The 23,684-nt window shown below is 39.5% G+C and overlaps 1 protein-coding gene across 7 annotated transcripts in view; it reads right to left on the bottom strand.

The window, feature by feature from the left end:
* LOC148029386 (V-type proton ATPase subunit d2-like) overlaps nt 1-23,684 on the bottom strand; it is a 112,384-nt gene that overhangs the window by 6,887 nt on the left and 81,813 nt on the right. For all 7 annotated transcript variants that reach the window (XM_087688194.1, XM_087688198.1, XM_087688197.1 and 4 more), the window contains 2 exons: nt 14,123-14,182; nt 13,951-13,999 (listed from right to left, as the gene is read on the bottom strand). In XM_087688194.1, coding sequence (XP_087544320.1) covers nt 13,951-13,999; nt 14,123-14,182 — 109 coding nt within the window. The remainder of the gene's footprint in view (nt 1-13,950; nt 14,000-14,122; nt 14,183-23,684) is intronic.

Genomic DNA, 23,684 nt, shown 5'->3' with positions numbered 1-23,684 from the left:
ATTAGGGTAACTCAGAGACAATGAATACAATGAAAGATAATGAATGAACAATGAATACAATACAATGCTCAATGTAGCAAACACACTATGCAGTGAAAATAACTAACCCCTGAAATCCCATGTCTTGAGGACCAAGGCAAGAGTATAAACTGGAAAGAGTGTCATACTCTGACTGATCCAATTCGCAACAGCCGTTTTGATGACCAGCAGCAAAGAGATGGCTCGAAACAATTGGATTCTAGGATGGATGGTGAAGAAGCAGCAAGCGTCTGATGGTAGATGACAATGGTGGACAAATCTGACTAAGATATCCTTCACAAATGAGGCGTGGACAGCAAAGCTCTAGCACCTATTAGCTACAAAAACATGATTGAGGCTACATGAGAGGTAACATACCTATTCATAAAGAGTTTGGATCCTCCCAACAAGGTTTGTGCTTATGGGGCACAGACAATTTCTAGGAATGCATTTATTTTTAATAAAAATGTTTAATTCAATCATTAATCATGTTTTAGGACTGTTTTAATGAAGTTCTAGCTCAAGACGGGATGGGATACCGGTGCGTATAGGTTCCCATCAAAGGTTGGGTAGAGGGACTGCATGTCCACCACTTGGATCTACAAAGGCAAAGCACCTAAAGGAATAGGATGTGCCTATGTTTGAATATCCCCCCCAATGTGATGTGCAGTTGGATAGGTGAAATGGTGAATGGTGATGTGGAAAATGGTATGAATGTAGATGGGATTGCAGTGAAGAAGAGTAGGAAGGGGGGATGGGAAATTGTAGTGTAGATGGAATAGAGGTGAATTGAAATTCATTTTTTGGGAAATTGAAAATTAGATTATGGTAGTTAAAATGATGATACACCAACTTCTTTTTGACTTTAAACAAAACTTTAAGGGGAAAATTTTGAGTTTCGCTCATACACACCTCTTCTTGTGTTCATATACAAATACATCTTCTTGTTAAGACTTATGAACCAACGACAACTTTGAAGAGTTCCTTTATCCTCAGTATCACCCATTTCATGCTTGAAAGAGAAAACATTTGAAAAAGATTGAGAAGCAAATGTATGCATATCTAGCACAAGAGTAGATGAAAGATAGAAGAAGATAGGCTTGTACTCCACATTGGTGTCTTCAATAGGCTGCCCAATTCCACGTGGAGGTTCTATCCCTTCTACATAATCAATAGACTAGTACACCAAATCTATGGGAAAAACTCATTTTTACCTTCCAGTTGTTATTGAGCCCAATGCATAAGAATAAGGTCATACTTCTCTCATGAGATCTCATAGGGTCTATAGAAACGATAATAGTTATATGTCTCTCCTCCAGTGTCCAAGCCTCGCACGGCAAGCTATGAAGCCCACTCTTGCTTAGTTCTCGACATAGGAGGTTGTGAAAACTAAAGTAGTGAAGTAGTGTTCAAAGTCATCTTCCCTCTATAAACCTATTTTTGATGACGAGCTCTCCAATCAAAAGCCTAGGTTTCTCTGAAAGTACCTAGCTCTTATACCATGTAAAGGAATACTCATCTACAAATAATAAACACAATCATACAACAAAGCACATATTGATAAAGAACACAATTAGAGTTAGGGTAACTTAGAGACAATGAATACTGAAGAAGATAATGAATGAATAATGAATGGAGACTATAAACAATGCTCAATGCAACAAACACACTATGCAAAGGTGAAGTTATTAAACCTCGCACTCTCATGTCTCAAGGACCACGGTAGAGAGTATGTGCTAGAGAGCATGTTGTACTCAGATAGATCCCGAATCACAACAAACAGTCAGAATATGTCTGGCAACAGCAAACGCAGTCCATAGAGTGGATGAATTGGTGTCAGAGGCTGAAACAGAGCAAAAACCTGCAGCCGCGATGGTAGAAGATTTCATGGCAGATGGTTTTGCTAGATACCATCTGCAAAATGCAGCCTCATTTGATAGCAACAGCACAGTAAATGCAGACTTTGGAACACTCATGGCAGGCTGGCAGGTGATAATATGCTTTAAATGCAGGCACTCAAGATAACAGCAGTAAAAACGGCACTCTCACGATGGAAGAGGCACAGAACAGGTTGCCAGCAGCAGTAGGATAGAGCTGGACAGCAAGAGCCAAATGATGGACAGCTATGGACAGCTGTTTAAACTATGATATCCTCCGCGAACGGGGTGTGGACTACAGAAATATGGCAAAAAGAAGATTGAGGCTGAGTGGTGGACATGCTCTCTATTTATAGATGGATGGGTCCTCCCAAATTAGGGTTTGGCTTATGGGGCGCAAACACTCTCTAGGATCACGTTTCCTTTTAATACAAGTTTGATAAATTTGAATTTTGGGCCTATTATTAAGAGCCAATTGTTACGAATGCATTTTTAGCTTCACATGATCAAGTTTATTACTCTCAAAAGCTATCAGTCAACCCTATTAGAACAAGATTGCATCTATTGCAAAATTAATTGCATCAGTTTCAACCTTTAAGGGTTTAAGATCTAGTACATTTAGAATTGAAGATGCAATAATAGCTACATTAAGCTTTTCAAAGCTTTCTTGTTCGTATGTTCATCATATAATGTCCCTAACTTTTTCTGCATCCATCTTGATTATACTTAACCTCTTCAATAAAGAATTCACATGTGGATTCTTTGCTGAAAATGGAATGGGCTCTTGATATTTAAAACATTTTTTGCAAATGCTCTAAATGTTCTTCCTTAGCTTTACAATTGATTACCAAAACGTGTTTCCCTGTCCAAAGTGTTTTCCCTTTGGAGAAATGGAGGCCACATGGTGTTTCACCTTGGGGAAACGTTTCCGTTCATCCCATTTCCCAACAAGCCCAAAACATTTTCAGAAAAACGTAGTATATTCTTTACGCTTTAAAGATAGCATTATTAATCGACATGTTCTTTACGCTTGTTCAGCATAGCATTAGTAATCATCGTGTTCTTTATGCTTTAAACCTAGCGTTTAAAGCATTATTAATCTCATGTTCTTTGTGCTTTTTAATTGTCATGTTCTCTAAGTGTTATTAATGTTTTATTGTTAAATGCTTGATGTTTTAATGTAGCCTTTTCTTGAAAACTCATAACATTAATCATTTAATATTTATATATTAAATGTTTCATTAATTACGCTTAAATCATTAACTATTTAATGTTTAATTATTTAAAATGCTTAAGCTTAGAGTCATTTCTATCTGTTTCAACTATCTTCCTTAATGAGGAGGATGAGAATGAAGAGGATCCCCTTGTTGTACAAACAATTAGCAAGCAATTTGGGCCAATTGCCCCCCAATCCTCACCAAGGCTTGCATAGATGGGACTCCGACTTGCCAAATGCTACCCCAAGTTCACAATGGATGAGCCAACATCCGAAATCCTTGACAATTCCTTGAATTTTGGGTGCTGATTTCAGTGTACGATGCCCTTGCCTAATGACTTGGGTCCCGGAGTGGCTATTAAACCCAATTTCTTTGCTATCCACTTAATTTGGCTGAGATCTTTTTAGAATGGCTGTGAAATGCTAAGATTTGCTGAGAGAAGGTATGTGAGAACTGTAGAGACAGAAATTCCAGAATTTCTTCGCAGTAAAGAAGCCCCAGAATTGGCTTCTGCCCTACCTCAAACAACCCTAAGGCTGTCGCCTACTGCCTAGAGAGGCCCAAATTGCTGTCACCAACTGATCAACAACTCTTCCTCTCTCTCTTTCCCAACCTAAATGAATGAAAAGCAACCTCCACCAGTCCAAAAACGTTTTTCTTTGTTGCATGTGTATTTGGGCCAAGTGGCAACCTTCTAGACCCATTTTTCACCGTTATCTAGCCATTAAATTGATTTTTAGAATGATTTAATTCCGAAAATTCATTTCAACCCTTCTGACCCTGCCCAAAAGTAAACGTGCCCATTTATAAATAAATTAGCTAGGCCATTTTCAACCTAGAGCGGTCCCAATCTCCGTTAACCCCTTAGACTGGTATCACTTTATTGGGAATAAAGGGCCACCATGCCTTTTATATGTGCACAAGTGTGAACACACCCTTAGCACTTGTACTTTAATATAACTATCTCAAAAACCTAAAAGAGGTACACTCTATTGTACCCACACATTGTGCATCTCTCTCTCTCTCTAATGCACTACTGCTACTCACGTTTTACTCTCTATTTGCCATCACCATCACTGACCATTGCACCTCCGCTGAATACCGACCACTTTAGACCAGTATCAAAGCTTCGATTATCATAAGCCTGCTTCTTGGAGTCTGTCCGAGTTTGTCAGCTCATCTCACACGAAGAAAACATTAGGTCGCCTTCATTTCAGGTCAAGGGCAACATGCACAAGGCAGGTGCAGCTATCTCAGGTAGTTCACAAGTCAGACGTGACCTGTTTCAAGCAGGTAACAACCATTTTTCAATCAAGCGATAGCAAGCGACAACTTCCAGGTCATGTTTTCGGTCAGTGCAGATCAAGGGACAACTTTTCAGGTCATGTTTTCGGTCAATGCAAGTCAGTCACAGCCATTCCAAGTCAAGTGCAGGTCATGCGCAGCAGTTCGGCAGTTCGCGTTTTTTTGTTTAAAATCCTGTTTTTTTTCTAGTAAAAATCACTTTTTTTTTTCAAAGGTTCATCCTTTTGGGCAAATTTACGGGTTATCACATTCTACTAAGCACAGATTGAAGAATCTCAAAGATTGTGCATGCATTTACTCTTGGAATTTGGGGCTTCTTATGTATGCTCAAAGATTTTACTTGGCTAAGTAAATTTTGTGAAATTTGCACACATTCAGGTCTCAAAAATTGGGGTTTTTCATGTATTTGTGAAAATTGCACAATGACAAGTACAATTTCTCAAAATTTTGACACATTGGACCCTGCACAATTTGGGGCTTTTGCAAAATTTGTGTCAAATTTGTCTTGAAATGCACTTGCAGTACAATTTCTATGCAAATTGAGCACATTGGACCCCAAGTAAATTTGGGGCTTTTGCAAAATTTGTGAAATTTTGGCAACTTTGGCTTGTGGAATCTACTCGAGAGTTACATTTGATGCAATTTGAGCACTTTTTGACCGAAGGAATTTTGGGGCTTTTGACCATGTGGGTTAAATTTGTGCCCATGGATGCATTTGGAGTAGAAATTCCAGTTAAAATTCAGGGCTTTCACATGCAATTTGATGTATTAGCCTATGGAATAACTGCAACTACTTGTGGTGTGCTGAAGCACACATTTTGTGACTCTGAACATTGATTTACAAATCTGAAATTTCTGCAATTACTTGTTTTTTCATTGCTCGTTGGTACTTATTTTGTACCTTGGTCATTTGTGTGATAGTTGGGCTTGTATTTGTTGACTTTTGAGTCATTTTTAGGCTATAAATCATGGTTGGCAACAGTGATAGCAGCAATCTTTTGCACATCAAGAAGCTTGCGGGTACATACAACTTTACTATATGGCAGAAGCAGTGCTATAATGTATTGGTGCAAATGAAATAGGTAAAGCCCATAAAGATAGAAGGGGTAAAACCAACAATCATGGATCAAGATGAGTGGGATGAGTTAGATGAGCTTGCACACTCTACCATAGAGCTTTCAATGTCAAACAATGCTATTTAACATAGAGAATTTGAATTCTACTTATGATATGTGGCAAAGACTTGAGAAGTTATATGCTCACAACAGTGCAGCAAGGTTTACAGATTGAAGAAATTGATGGACCTTCATATGAAGGAAGGTACAACAATGTCTATACATTTGAGTGAGCTTTAACTCTATTTTCAGCCAGCTGGTTGCTTTGAGGTTCAACATTGATGAAGAGTTCAAGGCAACATTTTAGCTATGCACTTTGCGTAAAAGTTGGCACACTTTTAGGACAGCAATTGGTAACTCCAATGTCATGCTATTACATTCAAATGTGGAGAGCTCTTTATTCATGAAAGAGCTAAATAGGAAAAATAATTCAGCAAGCAAGTCTTCCAATGCATTGCATACTAAAGGCAAATCCTAGCAAAAGGTCAAGTCTGAAAACAAAGCACGTAACAAGTCTCATGGCAAAGATGCAGAGTGTCATCATTGTGGTAAGAAAGGGCACTTCAAACGGGATTGCTTTAAGTGAAAGAAAGAAAAGGGCAAGAACAAAAGCACTAATGATAGCAAAGATGAGAAAAAGAACAGTCAACATGCAAAGAAGAGCAGTGCGAAGTCAATGTAGTCAATCATGAGAGTGAAAGTGGTAATGATATACTCTTTGCTTCTTCTTTTAGTACACAATCACTGATCGCAGATTTTGATGATGACATGTACACTTGGATTCTTGATTCGGGTGTTGAGCTAAAATATGCATTACTTGCTGATTAGCCTCTTAAACAGCCCCAAAACACACTAAAAATGCTCTTTTAGAGTAAAACCCTAAGACGGGGAGCGGTTCGAGAGAGTTCAATGGAAACCCTAAAACAGGGAGCGGTTCGAGAAAGTTTAGTGAAAACCCTAATTTTTGGGGCGCCCTTCCACATCTATAAATAGACAAGCTGCCCCCATTCAGCAATCATCCTTGTTTTGCAGATTACACCAGCCCACACACCCTTTGCTGCTATTGGCGCCCAGTTTCCAGCCTGCAGCCCGCCTCCATCTGCTGTCCAGCCATCATCAACTACAGCCACATCATCTTCAGCCTGTCCATTGCTATAGGCGACAGCTCTCAGCTGCTGGCGACTGCTCCAAACTGTCCCAGACTGCTGTTCAGCCTGCTGTCCATCATCTCCAGGGTCAGCCAGCCTGCATTTTCAGCATTGCAGCCCTTAACACTCTCAAACACTGTTTCAGCCTGCTGTTTACAGCAGACTGTGCACAGTTTCCAGCCCCCGATCGATGGTACACTGCTGCGTTTACTAGTTTCTAGCCTCCAAACTGTTGCGTTTTGGTGAAAAGCCTGTTGCCATTCACTATTCAGCACTCCTACACTCCGGCTGGTAGTCACAGACTTGGGATCCGTCTTCGGTGGACGTCACACTCCGACATTGCTCTGCCCTTGAGCACACTGTACACTCTTACATTCATTTACAGCATTCATTCACTTCAGAGTTGTGTTCTCTCTCTCCCTTCTTCTGTTTGTGTTTGAGTTTTTGGGTTTGAGTTTTGAGTTTTGCGTTTAGGGTTTGAGTTTTGAGTTTTGCGTTTAGGGTTTGAGTTTTGCCCTCTGTGTCTGTGTCTATGTCTTTGTATTTCTGTCGTGGTCGTACACTCTGTGTGTCCTCAGTGCAAACCCTAGCAGTCTTCTTAACATGGTATCAAAGCTGGTGCTCTTGTAAAGATTATCCTGCGGATATTGTTGAGAGCTAGTCTTTGTGCAAGGCACACAATACGACTCGTAACTGAATCACAATGTCCTAGACACCTTCTTCTCCAGTTCCTATGATGTCTTATCAGGCTTCTCCATCATTGGAGGCCTTGAGAAGGCATTATGGACTTGGTGAGGACGATACTCCACCTTCACCAGATTTCACTAACATGACAGAGGAGGACTTTGAGAAGTACTATCGCAACAAGTATGGTGATGTTTACACCCCTCCTACTAGTTTTGCTACCACATCCGGACCGGTTGGTGAGGCTGGCCACCTCTTCAATCATGGAGGACATACGGCATTCAAAGTGTCTGGCGCTCCATCTTCATCATCTCAGCCAGGTCCAATGTCAGGTTTGTACAATTCTTTTGTTTTGCATGAATCAAAACCCTCGCCTGCTTCTTCTTTTGAGGTACAGGATCAGAATGGCTTTGCGTATGTGAACTTCAATAGAGGGGGCTCACGAAGCAGACGAAATTCAGATACATCTACAGCTTCTGTTTCATTTAAGCATATCACTGTGTTTACCAGTTTCCAGCCTCCAGACTGCTGTGTTTTGGTGACTAGCCTGCTGCCATTCACTATTCAGCACTCCTACACTCCGACTGGCGGTCATAGACTTGGGATCCGTCTTCAGTGGACATCACACTCCGACATTGCTCTGCCCTTGAGCACACTGTACACTCTTACATTCATTTACAGCATTCATTCACTTCAGAGTTGTGTTCTCTCTCTCCCTTCTTCTGTTTGTGTTTGAGTTTTTGTGTTTGAGTTTTGAGTTTTGCGTTTAGAGTTTGAGTTTTGAGTTTTGCGTTTAGGGTTTGAGTTTTGCCCTCTGTGTCTGTGTCTGTGTCTTTGTGTTTCTGTCGTGGTCGTACACTCTATGTGTCCTCAGTGCAAACTCTAGCACTCTTCTTAACATCAGGTGCCTCATTTCATGTAAGGCCACACCGTGAGTGGCTTTCTGACTACAGTGGTGGTAGATATGGTATTGTCCACTTGGGGTACAACTATGCATGTGACATTGCAAGGATTGGCAATGTGCAGTTGGCATTTTAACATGGTCCAGTGTTCACCTTGCATAATCTGAGGCATAATCTGAAGCATGTACCCCAGCTCAAGAAGAGCTTGATAAGCACAAGGTAGCTAGATGATGAAAGCTATCACACCACTTTTGGGGATGGTAAAGGAAGATATGTAAGTAATATAGGATTGTTGCTAAAGGCTCTAAGAGTGACACTCTATATCCATTACATGTATCTAGTGTGCGCGAACATGTTGCCACCATAAGCGAGCAGCCAAGTGTCTCTTTGTAGCATGGCCAATTGGGACACATGAGTCAAACTAGAGTGAAAGTGCTTTCTCGTTTGGGTTATTTGCCGTGTTTGAGGTATGCTAATTTTGACCATTGTGATTATTATATATTTGGTAAGCATGCTCAAACGTCACATAAAAAGTCTCTTTCGTTAAAGTCTTTACCTTTAGAGTTGGTACATTCAGATGTATATGAGATGTCTAGGTTGTCTCTAGGGGGAAAGAAATATTAAATCACATTTGTTGATGATGCCACTCACAAAGTATGGGTTTATCCAATATGTTGTAAAGACAAGGCATTAGATAAGTTTAAAAACTTCCTAGCACTTGGTGAAAATATGACCAGCAAGACATTAAAGTGCTTTCGCTCTAACAATGATGGAGAATATGTGTCAGAAGCCTTCAAGACCTTTTGTGACAGTAAAGGGATAAAGAGGGAGCTCATTGCCCCTCATAATCCACCCAAAACAATGTTGCAAAGCATATGAATAGGACTATTCAAGAGAAGGTCCAAACCATGTTGTCTCATGCTACATTACCCCATGGATTTTGGGTAGAGGCTGTTATGACAACAACACACTTGATAAATCCGTCAATGAACAGGTCTTTGGGGGGGGAGAGTCCCTCAAGAAGTGTGGTCAGCCAAGCCACCTTTATATACACACTTGAGAGTATTTGGCTACGAGACATAGTACACATGCGCAAGGAACAATGCAGCAAATTGGAGCCAAAGTCCTATAAATGCATTTTCCTAGGATATGGTAATGAGGGTGAAATGGAATATAGATTATGGAATCCCAAAAAAAGAAAAATTATACACAGCGATGACGTTATCTTCCGGGAAGATCGCATGCATAAACAGCCTAAAAAGACTGAGGAAGTCAGAACGGTTGTGTTCTGAGAAGGGATACCTATAGGACACCAAAGAGTGCTCATTGTACAACAACAAATACCTACTGTAAATGACTCTATAAATGCAAGGAATGATGCTAAAATTGAAGGACAACATACTAAACCATTTGAACAAAGCTGTTAATGTAGATTTCCAAGCTGAACAGTCAGCAAACACTAACTTGTCACAACTTTTGCCTTTGATACCCATTGCTTTCTCAAGGTCCTTGGCCTATTACGCCATTGCAATCTTCAGCTTCTTGAGAGGACTGCTCTGACCCCTAAGCCTTCAAATGTAAATTGGTAATGATTAGTATTATGTATAATTAACTTTTTAATCTTGAGTCCTTGACACTTGGCATTGCTAATTTGCTTGGAAGCTAGATTGTAAATTGTGATATGTATGAACATTGAACATATTGAATCTCCTCCCATATAATATACCTTTGTCTCGTTCACACTCGACTTTGGAGTTTTGACAGATTATTCACATGACATAGTTACTATCATTGTATCTTGATCCCACTTATTATGCATCTTGATTCTTGTTCCATTGTTCTTAATGTCACTCTTCACTGCTCTTTAGATCATAGATTATTCATGAGTAATAAATTCTAATTAACTTTGTTGCCTTATGTTTTGAAAATTGAGTCTTAATTGTGTTAAGCTATCTTAAGTTTCAACCATTGAGTCCTCAGTCTTGACTCCTCAATCTTTACTCGTGAGTCGTGACTCATGAAATGTGTAATGAATCATGGTTTCAATCATATGACATGAAGACTCAAAAGTTTTGTATGAAATTTGAGTACATGTTGTTGTAGGCATTGATATATTTAAATTTTACATACCCACATATTACTGTATTTTTTTTAGTGTACAATCCGAAACGCCGTTTCCCCGCTTCCAAAATTTGGCCGAAACTCTGAAACTCCAGTTTTTCCCATTTCCGTTTCCCCCCTTTTCGAAACTCCCCCGTACTATGCAACTTATAGAATACAATAAAAGAGATTACATACTAGCAATAGGCCACTTTAAAAGAAGATACTATATTTTTAACAACAATGTTAATTGCCTTCCCTGCTTCAATTGTTGACTTCTTGATATGGTCATGGTGTATTTGGGGCAAGTGTGAGCACTTTTGGAAGGTTGCTTTTTGCTTTTGGTTGGTAAAATATAAAACAAATTTATCATATCCTTAATTTTGAAGTCCTTGCTTTGATACCAATGATAGATGATCAACTTGCTAGGGTGATCTGTAAATTAGGGTTTCTATGGATAAAAAAGGAGAGAAGAGAGAGAGAAGAGTGTATGAGCTGCATGATTCACCTCCAGCATGACATGACCTTATTTTATTAAATAATGACCTTAGTCCTAGTAAGTGTGCATGCATGCAACATCACCCACTTGGCTCTAGCACATGTGCACACACATTAATTGGATGAGCCCTATATTTTAAATGGCTTAATCCCTTGGTCACACATGTCATCCACATTAATTAATTAACACTTCAATTCGTGCGACACGTATGGAGCCTAAGTTAAAGCAATCCTATACATGTCATTTATGTAGTGTTTATGAGATCAAGGGGAGATTTCACTCTCTCTTCCATGAAGGACTTGGACACCTTTCTAGGGAGATAGACCACATAGGCCAGACCTGTTGGGCCTTTTCCTACATCAGATTCACAAACATAACAATTCATTACAGAGGAGCAGCAGATCAGCCATTGTAGGGCTTGGTACAGAGACATCTAACAGCCTATTTCAAAGCGAAACCATAACTCCCTGCACAGTTCCAGGTTCCATCATTTCTAACCACTATGAGGGAGTCACAATGAAGTGGGCCATGCAGCTTGATCAGGCTAGAGGACCCGAGCATAGAGGTTCCATTCAACTATCAAAACTGCATAGCAAGATCAAAGAGATCATTGCCTCAGGCTCAATAGAGGCTCCTTTCCTTCTCACCCCTCGCTTGTATCCTTTACCATACCTCTTTGGTACTTCTCACCCCATACTTTTACTTTTGCCAAATTCCTTTGGTGCTTTTCTTTCACTCTACAATTGTTGTATATGTCATCTAAGTTATAGCCTAACAGGTAATTCTTGCCTTGTTTAGGCTTTGCATAACATTTAATTACCCTCTTATCTCCTCTCTCAACTTTCAAGCTATCATCACATGTCCAGACTCATCACCGAATGAGAATTTTATCACCACCAACCAACACCCAAAAACAAATGGAGGATATCTATACAGTAACTACCAATCCCACACGCACAACTTTTGCATGTGGAGGGACAGCTACCTTACTAGATGAAGCTTTTGTGTTCAGTTAAAATTGATCACAATGTGGTTCTTAGCAAAGGAGGCCAGGGTGGCCTGTTCCCACCCCAATCTGGTGCCTATTGTCTCAAAAGGCTTTTCTTTTGGGTTATGGCAGATGATTACTCAGTTTTCAGCTGTTGTCACTTCAGATTTCAAACATACAAACAATGGTAGATGTGTTTAGTAGCAGGTACTTTGTCACACCACCACGAGTCTTCAATCACATTTGAGTATCAATCCCTTCATCTTTTGAGAAGAAGATAAACTTGGGGTTTTTTGTTTGATCATGGCTAGTCACAAAAAATACTGCACTGATTGAGGGAGAAGACACAAGAATCCCTTGTTGCTCATTGGAAGCATGACAATGCTCATATGAGGTGGCATGTATGTCTAGCACAATCAAATGGTAGAGAAGTAGAGATGTCAGTTTCAACACCAACTGCTAGACCGAAAGTTTTTCAGTTGTGAAGTCTCTGCCTGTGTCAGGAGAGAGTGTCTATCTCAAGATTGTTTTGAACTGAATGCAAAAGGGCCTATCATTAAAAATGTATATTCAAGGCAGTCTGCTCGTAGGAATGGCAATGAGTGTAGTCAAGGATCAACTTGCTTGAGGGTTGGAAATATGATGATTGGGCTGTAAAAGGAAATTTGTGGCTGGGATTTCTCATCATAAGATAGTAAAGGAATCGTATGTATTACCAAGTACAGGTTCATGGAGGCAATGGAGATTCTCATGATTATACAGCTAATCACCAAGTTGTGCGGAGAGTTTCACCCATTGACAAAAGGGGGAAAATGATAGTGATATGCTAAAGTCAGATCAAACATAACACCAGAAATCCAGCTAATGCAAGTCAAAGACAGCAAGTGTGTAAGATTGGGACAAGCATGTACACCTGCCAAATTATACAGGCAAGGCACAAGAAAAGTACGATTTTTTGTGAAAGAATTTGATGGCACATTTAAGAACTACAGCTATACTTAGTAGTCCAAAATTAGCTCCTCAATTTTTATCTCCTCGTGCCGCTTGATATGGTAAATGTTATGCAATCAGCTTGTACAAGAGATCCCACCAAACCATTAATAGCTGAATGTTAGTTTCTCAAAAAGGAGGATAAGGCACCATATCCATCCATCAAGATTGCTGGCACATGGATCATCAACTACCCTTTGAGAAAATTCAAATCTGCCAAGAAGGCTACGATTTCACACTACTCCTTAGAATTTTGGATACTATGGATAAGCAGAAAAGGCGAGGAATGGGCAAGAAAGGGAAGCGATTGAGGGGGTTGAAATAAGCAGGTAACTTACGCAAGAAATGAGGAATAGGCAAGAAAGGAACAAAATGAGGGAGAAAAGACAGAGTAAGCATGTAAGTGACTTGTTTCCTCTTTTAATTGGGGAAATATAAGGGGTTTTTTAAGGAAAAGGACATAAACCTGGAAACCCTGAATGTTTGGAAAGAACAAAATGGACGTGAGACTGATGATGTGGCAGTGATGATAAATCAGCAACCTTGACTGGCTGATGGCATGGTGAGTGCTACTAGGGTGACCTGGACATTATGTCAGACTGGTTGGTGACCTGATGATGATGAGCAAATGTGGCACAGGATGCATTTCATATCAAAATGTAAAATCTTATTGCCCATCTTCCTCTGAGCCAGAAAACATCTGGAGCTCTAATGCTTTTGACTTAAAAACAATGTCAGCTCCAAGTAAATAATGCTTCTCAATCCAAAGAATTTGGTCAGCAGGTGGTCATTTTCAACTCTACCTCACAACTTGGACTTTTATTACTATTTTCAAGTTTCAAATGATTCTGTTGGAAGTTGAAATCCATAATGAGTGTTGAAGTTTGAAATGCATTGTTTCATCACAAGGGGACCCCGTATTTGAAATCCACTGACAATTTTCTTGTAACAGAATCTTACAGAGCCTAACTTGATTCGGAAGCTTTTTTAGTTTGGGTGCTCATATGGACTTCCTACAAATTATCCACACCCAGCTACCTCACTTTGCAGTGTCTATACATCTTAATGCTGTCTCTAGTTGAAGTGAACAAAGGCTTGATTAAAAACCTGATCAAAATCTTCACAGACCGCAAGCTCTTCATGTCCATACGGATAACTGTCAGAATATGCATAGCAAATATCTCAGTCCACCTCATTTATTCTGTCCATATTAGATAAATACAAACAAAAGCAGGTAATTGCACTCACACCACTATCAAGCATTATTGACAGCACTTACAGAAGTCCAAAATTTGAGTAAAGCTTTCGCCGATCATCACGTGTGAGCTCAGTACCAATGCTGTCATAGATTAGTCCCAAAAACTTTGCATGTCATTCAAGTACAATTGCAAAATATGTTTTAAGGGAGCGGAGTTGGAGTGTTTTCTTTAATCATTTACAAAAATTAACTAGCATCCAAGATAAACTCAAATTGGCCTGCTCCACCCTTTCTGCATAGCATTTTTTGAGCTCATTATGGTCAATTATTTAATTATATTGTATCATTGAATTGCATGTAGCAATCTTTCCATAGCAAGTTAAGGATGATCAACATCTTATAAACCAGCACATCATACCACAAGAAATTTCCTTAGTAGATGTAGCACTCACATTGTTTGATCAAGGCATGTAAGGTCCAATGAGAAATGAGAAATGCATAAAACAAAGGATGCAGGTTGTATGAAATCGTGGTCTGCACTGAGTCGTGACCTGTCCTGTAACACTGGTCACATCTCCTTTTTTTCTTTGTGAAGCTTAAATTAAATGAGTAAAAGTATATACATCAGGCCTAGCCAACCATTAAAAATCCTAACCATTCACAAGTCAAGCCAAAAGGCTATGGAAACCTAACACACAAACATCATGCCAGTGGCACAATAGGAGTAGAGCAAACAATATCCAGCCAAGGAGCAACCACATCAGGGAGCCACGTTCGCTGAAACCATGGAAGAGATCTGCCATAACAATAATCCTCGAACACAGGTCCCATGACCACGAATACCTAAGGCTGAATCAAAAATGAAGGCATTCCAAGTGCACCAAATATGCCAGAGAGCTGTCCATCTGAGAATATGGAAGAGACAAGGATAATCAGATTGCAAAGTGGACAAACTAGGCATCTTGCCTTTCAAGCACCTTCTTAGGTTCCCACAATGTCTTTTCAAGCTTCTCTATCACTAGAGGCCTTCAAGAGGCATTACGGACTCAACGAAAAGACAATGCATCATCACTTTCTTCTTGGCCAAATGTAGGGCTTGACAAATGAGAAGTTCAATGAATTCTTACGGATGCACAATAATATGCGATGTACAGTTAGATATGCACTAAAGGAATATTTACAATGTTTTGGTGTCTTCATGTAAAGGCACCATGTTCATTAACACCATCGACACCTCTGTCTTAGGTCTTAGCATCACACGAGCTTTCATTTGGGAGTTCATACAACAGGTCATCATGGACATAGAAGTCCAAAATATAGTACAGGTGGTGACAGATAATGGATGCAATTATGTGTCTATGGGACATATGCTTAAGGAGAAGTTTCCTAGCATAGTATAGACTCCATGTGCATCCCATTGCCTTGAATGGCTTATTGAAGATGTTGGGCAAGAATCTTGGATAGATGATATTTTCAAGACGGCAACAACTCTAGTAAGATTTGTGAAAAAGAGACCATCCGTCACAAGCATCTTTCGAGCCAATAGCACACTTAAGCTATTGAAGCCATCTGCCACTAGATTTGCTTATATATTTATTGTATTGGAGAGGTTGATACGGGTCCATCCAAATTTGATATGGACCATTGCATACCAAGAATGGCTCACATGGAGTGAGAGAGAGTCTCCAAAGGCTCTTGCTTTTAGGCGCAATATTTTAAATAAGAGTTCCTGGGTTGAGGCAAAGGCATTGGTGAAAAGTCTCACTCCTATTTACACTATTGCACATCACTAATATGGAGGGGAGTACTTTGGGACTTCTATATGAGTATATGGATAAAATTGACGAGGCCTTGCTTCGCAACAGCTTTTTGTCCCAAGACAAGTAAGTTCTTGTTTAACTTTTACAAATGTAATTATTTAGTGTTAACATCTTCTTGATGATTGATCATTATTCTTACTTCTAATTTTTTAACTTATTTTATCTATGATCCATCATCCTTCGCTCTAACGGGTTGATGAGATTCGTGCAGTATGGAATGCACAATGGAATTGGTTCCATAAACCAATCCATACTATCACACGTATCTTGTATTCTCGTTGGCACAACAAGGAGCAATACACTAGCGAAGAGTTAGAGGAGGGCTTCATGAAGTACATGAGGCGCCTCACAGGGGATGATATAGATATGATGAGGAGAGTAGAGGATGATTTGTTGGCATTCCACAATCATTCTCTTCAATTTGGCCAACCCACAACTAGGCTCCGAGAGACACAGCTTCAGCCTATCTCTTGGTGGAAATAGAGGATGATTTGCTGGCATTCCACAATCATTCTTTTCATTTTGACCAACCCACAACTAGGCTTCAAGAGACACAGCTTCAACCTATCTCTTGGTGGGAGAAATACGGCAATTGTGCTCCTACTTTGGTATGTGACTAGTGACTTTTATATTTTGAATATTCATAATCTAATGTATTATGCAACTTAGGTAACAAGTTCTATAATCTATTTCCCATCAAATGTTGATTTTGCAGCTTGCCTAATAGCAATTGCCAATTACTTAACCTCAATCTCTTAAATTTGAATAGAAACATATTGCCATCCGTACCCTCTTACAAGATTGTAGTTCAAGGCCTGGTGAGAGAAACTGAAACACATGGGTCCTCTTCCACACCAAAAAGAGAAACAAACTCGCAACTGCCTAGCTGGAGCGTTTAGTGTTTTTCCATTGTAAATCTCCAGCTTCTTGAGAGGACAGCTCTGTCCTCTAAGCCTTCACAGCTAAATTGGTAATGATTAGTATTATGTATAATTAACTTTTTAACCTTGATACTACATGAAAGACCACTTGGCATGTGTTTCCAACAAAGATATCGAGCCTTGTAAAAATGTGCCAACAGAAGTAATAGTAAGCCTCCATATTTGATACCGAAAACATATAGGGATTAAGCTACAAGAGGATGAATCCTCTCATCCAACACCACATAGAGGTAATGAAGCACAAGTGGAACAAGGAGAGGATCATGGACCTAGTGGCTCCAAAGACTCTTGTTTTTAAGTGTAATGTTTTGAATGAGAGTTGGTGGGTTCAAGAAGAGGCATTGGTAAAGAGTCTCACTTGTATATACACTGTCTTGCGCATCACTAATATAGAGGGGTGTACTTTGGGTCTTCTCTATACAAGTATATGGATAAAATTGGCAAGGCCTTGCTTCACAACAACTTTTTGCCCTAAGACAAGCAAGTTATTGTTTTACTTCTGCATATGTAATATGGATAATTATTTAGTGTTAACAACTCTAGCCGAACCCACAGCTAGGCTTTGAGAGAGACAGCTTCAATCCGTCACTCCTACTTTGATATTTGAGTCGCGACTTTTATGTTTCAATAATCTAATACATTATGCAACCTAGGTTTTATAATCTATTGCCTACTTAAATGTTGATGTTGCAGCTTGCCCATTAGTAATTACATAACCTCAATCTCTTAAAGTTGAATAGAAATGCATTGTCATTCTTGTAACCTCGCAAGAAAACTAAATGACATAGGTCTTCTTTCACACCAAAAGAGAAACAAGCTCACAACCACCCAATTGGAGCATTTACTGTTTTGTTATCACAATCTTCAACTTCTTGAGAGGACTGCTCTATCCCCTAAGCCTTCACAAGTAATGAATTATATTATGTATTATTTAACTTTTAACCTTGTCACTGCTTAGAAGTTGGATTGTAAATTGTAATATGTATGAATATTGAACATGTTGAAATTTCTCTTATATATTTGTCTCATTCACCTTTGCGGGTGAATGTCGACAAAATTAATATAGAGAAGGTGGTGACATCCCGGAGATACCATAAAACGAGCAAGATATCTACTCTATGCTATATGAGGAGCTATACGTACCAATCTATGAGACTTATATACAGAGGAGGACTAAAGTGACTAGAGCGAAAGCCACACATGGTCGCGCAACACAGCCAAAGTCTAAGCCTGAGACTAAGACTGCTTCATCATCTTCTCGATCAAGGTCCACAGAGTCGAATAAGAAGATGGTATACGGATCCTCCGCATCCAAATGAGTCATGACTCATGGACTCTTGAGACTGAAGTCATGATAGCTCAAGAGTTAGTTTAGCATTGCAGTTGTCAATTACCACTTACCAATGGCATTACACAAATCACATGCACATGATGATATCATGATTATTCATTGATGTTGATACTCAATACTCACTGAACTTTGACAGATTATTTAAAACCAGTCTTCCTTCTTGAATAAGGTGATAAATAACATGATTTAATATTAATTACAACAATTAATAATTGAGCATCAACTAAAATGCACATATTACCTTAACAATCATGGACAATAGACAACCGGTTGGCCCTAAAACCAATGCCCCTTTTAGTATTTCTTCATCTTTAAACACTAATGGACAACACTGTACAAGTTGAGAATGCACAATCTCCTTTGCTAATCCAAAAGTCTCTTCTTGTACATACAATCAACAAGCAATTTTGGCCAATTATCCCTTGATTTTCACCTAAGAATTATGCAAACGGGACCATTAACTGGCCAAATGCTGCCCCAAATTACATTGGATGGCCTGACATCTGAAATCCCTGTTAATTCCACGAACTTCAAGTGCTGATTTCAGAGTACAATGCCCATTCTTGTTGACACAAGTCCCAAGGTGACGGTCAAATCCTAATTTTTGCAGAAATTTAGGGTTTACAACAAAAATCCTCCTGTTGTCCACCAAATATGGCTGAGATCCACTACAAATGACTGAGAGATGTTGAGAATGGCTAACCGCAAGCAGAAGAAGGTGAAAGAATGCCAGAATAGAGAATTTTTTTATCTTCACACGAGAAAAGTCTGAAATCTGATTGCTGCTTGTATCACACAGTATTTAACGCTATTGCTCATTGCTTAAGAGGCCCCAAATTGTTGTCGCCAACTCCAATCTGCTATCGCGAGCTCCTGAAAGGACTAGAACTATTGTCGCCTGCTCCAATTTGGTCATCTCTTGCATATCTCAGATGGTCCTCCAATGGATACAAATCAAACCAACACTATCTCTTCCTCTATCTTGCAAGTTGAGTAAGCTAAATCTCTCTCCATCCCCCAAAAATTGCATGGGCATTTTTTTCAAGTAGCAACCTTCTAAACCCATTTTTCAACATTATCTAGCCATTTAATTAATTTCATGCCTTCTAACCCTACCCAAAATAAAATGTACCTATCCATAATTAAATTGGCTAGACCATTTGCAACCTAGACTAGTCCCCAACCTCTATTGACCCTTAGATTAACATTAATTAATTAATTAATGCTAGTCCCTAGTATCGCCACTGACACTAATAGACCAGACAACAGTCCCAGGGTCAAAACTAACACCAACTGACCACCAAAATTCAATTGCCATACATTATTTCAACTTTTGCCTTTACACCCACTACATCCTCAGGTTCCTTGACATATCGCTATGAAATAACTACCATGTACATCACATGTGCTAAAGAGCCTTGCACATTTGATTAATAGCTTAATTAAATGTTATTAGAAAAATTAAAGCATCTTCAAATTTCACATCCCCATGACAGACCTCCCATTTGAAATCCTTGCAATCATCCTCGATTGCACTGCATTGTGCCAAAGGAAAAGCATACTTCACTGGAATTTCCATAAGGTATCACCATCATAACATTGGCTACTATTGTCCAACCATGCCACATGCCCTAAACTTGCTAAAATTTTCCAACCAGCATAAAAATAATATAAATCTAAAAAACAATCCAAACCTATTACAAAAAACCCATTGGATGTATCAATAATTCATGTTTCTCAACTATTCTGACTTCACAACCATAATAAAGCATATTCTCAGCATAAACCATGGCTGAAACTATCAATGGCATTTACTAACATGTTGCTATGCATGGAACCAACTATAAACCAACCATTGAAAACTAAACATAAACTGATCATTTGTTAATCTAAGAACTGAACACAAACTATTGTAAATGTGAAACCAAATTGATCACAAGCTCATTACAAAAACTAATCAATAAACTAATGCAAAACCGATCCCAAAAGTGACCATAAATGGTTCTCACACTAATCAAAACCCAAGCTGAAACTGATTAAAAGCTCATGCCCAATTGATCATGAACTAATCCCAAACTAGTGCAAAAATATAGTCTCAAAGCCACGGTAACAACCATATGCATCTCCATACATCTCACAATGACTAGTATACTGAGTAGTGACCCCATGACAGATATATTGTCAGCATAGTACCTTGGATGCATGCTGAATACATCTGAGATCCACTACATACGACAGTTGTCCATAACTGAAGGATTAGAAGTGTTATCCTCTCCCTCCCCTTGAGCATCAGGTAATACTCCAAACCCCTGCCTTGTTGAACCTGACTGAGACTAAATTGAAGTCAGCTTTAATTGAAAGGCATCTAGATAAAGCTACAACAACTGAGGATAGTCTGCCAAGTCATCCTCTTCTATCCATTTTGCATCCGTTGGTAAATAATTCTCAAACTTGACCAAATATCTCTTGGAAACTTTACCTCTAATCTTTCTTTCCTTATGCCAAGATCTGCTCAGATACCAAAATTGCATCCAACTCCTCAACCTCAAGCTAAATTTTAGGAAACATATCCTCTGGCACATCGCCATGAAAAGACCTCAACAAACTGACATGAAAGGCATTGTGTATCCGCCAATGTGGAGGTGATTTCACCCAAAATATATTTTTGCTCAGCCTAAGTCTCTTAGGGATGAGCTTGGTTACAATCAACCTAAGAGGTACAATAAGTATTTCTAACTCTTACAAAATCATGAAAATGGTGTATACTTGTGCACATGCATCATAGCATATACTTATTATGCAATAAAATAAATGATTTCTTTACACATTGAGAGCAAAAAGAAAGGGACAATCAGTGTTTCGTCATGGATGACCAGCTATACATTGACATACCTTCCTTCTTGAGGACAAAGTACAAGAATAGCTTCAAAAAGAGTTGTTGTAGTGAATTTACAAGAATACCATCCTATGAAAAAACATTGAGAAAATAGGCCAATTGAGAGGCATCGAGAATGATAGTGGAGATGGCTATGAGCAACTTTGGAGTCTCTTGATCAGTTTTACACAGTTTACAGCAAGGAAATCTGCAGTAGAACGAGAGAAAATGAACTCCTTTTATAGAAGAAAGATAGGCTTAGTCCAAAGAGAAAAAGTAGAGTAGCACAATGAAAGTGTGCAACCACATGCCATGAATGGGACAAGTCACAAGGCATGTGAAACCAACCTTACTCCTCAGAGAGGGTGGTAAATAACCTAATTTAGCACTAATTACAACAAGTATAAAATTCACATAAACTGAAAATGCAAGTGTTACCACTTTAATCTTGGACAATGGACAGCCTATTGGCCCTAACACTAGCACGCTTTCCAGTATTTCTTTAGCTTCTATTGCAAATGGATGGAGTAAAACTGAGATTCTCTGATCTTTGCTAATCCAAAGTGCCTCTAAATATCAAAACTGACCAACAAGCCTTCAAACCCATTTGCCCCTTGCTTTGCTTGGAAAGTGGCCTTCACCCTACTCCTTCAAAGACAAATTAAGCCCCAAATCTGATATGAGCTGGCTAGCCTCTTAAGTCTCCCTGAAATTTTTTAATACACCATTTAAAATGTTTGTTGGAGTATTTCTTTACATTCTTGCCATTTTTGTGTTGTTACACATTCAAACTTCTCTTCCTTCACAAACCTTCCTCTTTCATACTCCTCTTCTCTTCTCCCTCACCTCAACCCTTAAAAAAGAGCAGCCCTCCCTCCCATCTCACCACACAAATCAGCCTCCATCTTCATCAATCTCCCTCTCTTGAGCTGAACTTTCAAGCCTCCATCTTCTTCAATCGCCATTCTCTCTCTTTTTTCGTGAATAAGTGTATATTAATGTTGGAATATTTACATCCAGCCTTCAGGCCAACCAAACAGAAAGGATACAAGTCTCACATTTTTACATCAGACCATCAGGTCAGCAATACAACTAAAAGTCTACCACAACTCTAACACAAGAACAGCTGGAGTGGAGAAAACAATATCCAACCAAGGAGCAGCAATGTCAAGAACCAAATCAGCTAAGACCATAGAGGAGATCTGCCATAATAGTAAACCACGAATACGGGCCACATAACCATGGATACATGGTACCAAATCAAAAATGAAGGCATTCCGAGTGCACCAAATATGCCACAAGGCTGTCCATCTAAGGAAATGGAAAAGGCAGGAGTAATCTGAAGGCAAAGGAGACAAGGAATTCATCTTTCCCATAACCCACGAACGAACTGATATCTGGTGCTGAGTTGTCCCAGACCACACATGGGAAACAAAACTCCAAACTTGTCTAGCAACAGGGCAAGAGACAAAGAGATGAAGCATTGTTTCATGGCATGTAGTACATAACACACAACAACTAGCAGAGATCTTGTGGGCACGCAGCACATCGCCAGTTGGAAGACCCCCAATAAATAGCCTCCACATGAACACTTTACCCTGATACGGGACCTTAGACTTCCAGAGCTGGATGAATCTTTCCTGCCACTTCTTTTTGCTATCCTGAATATGCCATACTTTATTAGCCTTTTCCGTGACCCATCTCTTGGCTTCCACCATTTGATGATAAATCTGATTAGCCAACCTTTTCTTAAAATCATCAGGAATCATGAACTTCCAATCACGCAAGGGAGACAAGGCTGTAAAGCTGGCGAAGGGGTGAACTTAGATGACCAAATGTCATGATAGCCTTGAGGTACCCGGAAGTGCTGACAGATATGCCGAAAAGAATAAAGACGGGCCTGTCCAGGAATGACACCATCAAGAACTGTCTACAAGCCCAAGCGAGCCATCCAATTGAACTTATCTCTCTGTAATTCTCTATGAGGCCAATCCAATAATCTAGAAGTAGCCAGCACTTCACCTCGCAACAAATTCTCCTCCTTACGAGAATCAGGAGGGCACCTAACTACAAAACGTAACATCGCCTGCCAAGAGGTGATCGAATGAGAAAGAATAAAAGACCAAGAGATCTTTACAGGTCTTGTGGAATTAAGCACATGCCACCAAGAAGCTTGAATAACCGTGCTGCCATGAGAGATTCCTATATTTTCTATGAAAAATTTTGCAATATCTAACCAGGGAGGACTCTCTATACATAATGCCTGTAAAAGTGCTAGCCTCAAGACTGCCATATGCAAGTTAGCATCCAACAAAGCTGCTCCCCCATCCTTTTAGAAGTAGTAATATGCTACCACAAAATCCACACTTGGCCCAAGCGATTCCCTTTCTTTTTCCACAGCATGAATCGGATAGGTCGAACCAATTCCAAAAGAAACTTCTTGGTCCAAGAAAGAAGAGGCAGGAAAAAAGAAATCATGTTCATCATGATGCATTTAGCAACCTTAAGATACACATGAAGAGGCCAGCCTTGAGACTTCCAGTACATGAACCGATCATAAATACGGGATGACATCCAATCCAGCAATGTACGGGGAGCTACATCCACACCAATAGGATAGCCCAAATGTCTAGTTATGTTTCCCTTAGAAATCACA

This window comes from Lygodium microphyllum, chromosome 11 (assembly GCF_053477565.2).
Source record: "Lygodium microphyllum isolate KBCC chromosome 11, Lygodium_microphyllum_v1.1.10, whole genome shotgun sequence".
Lineage (NCBI taxonomy): Eukaryota > Viridiplantae > Streptophyta > Polypodiopsida > Schizaeales > Lygodiaceae > Lygodium > Lygodium microphyllum.
Note: the sequence above shows the minus strand (reverse complement) of the source record. Positions and strands in the feature narration are given on the sequence as shown.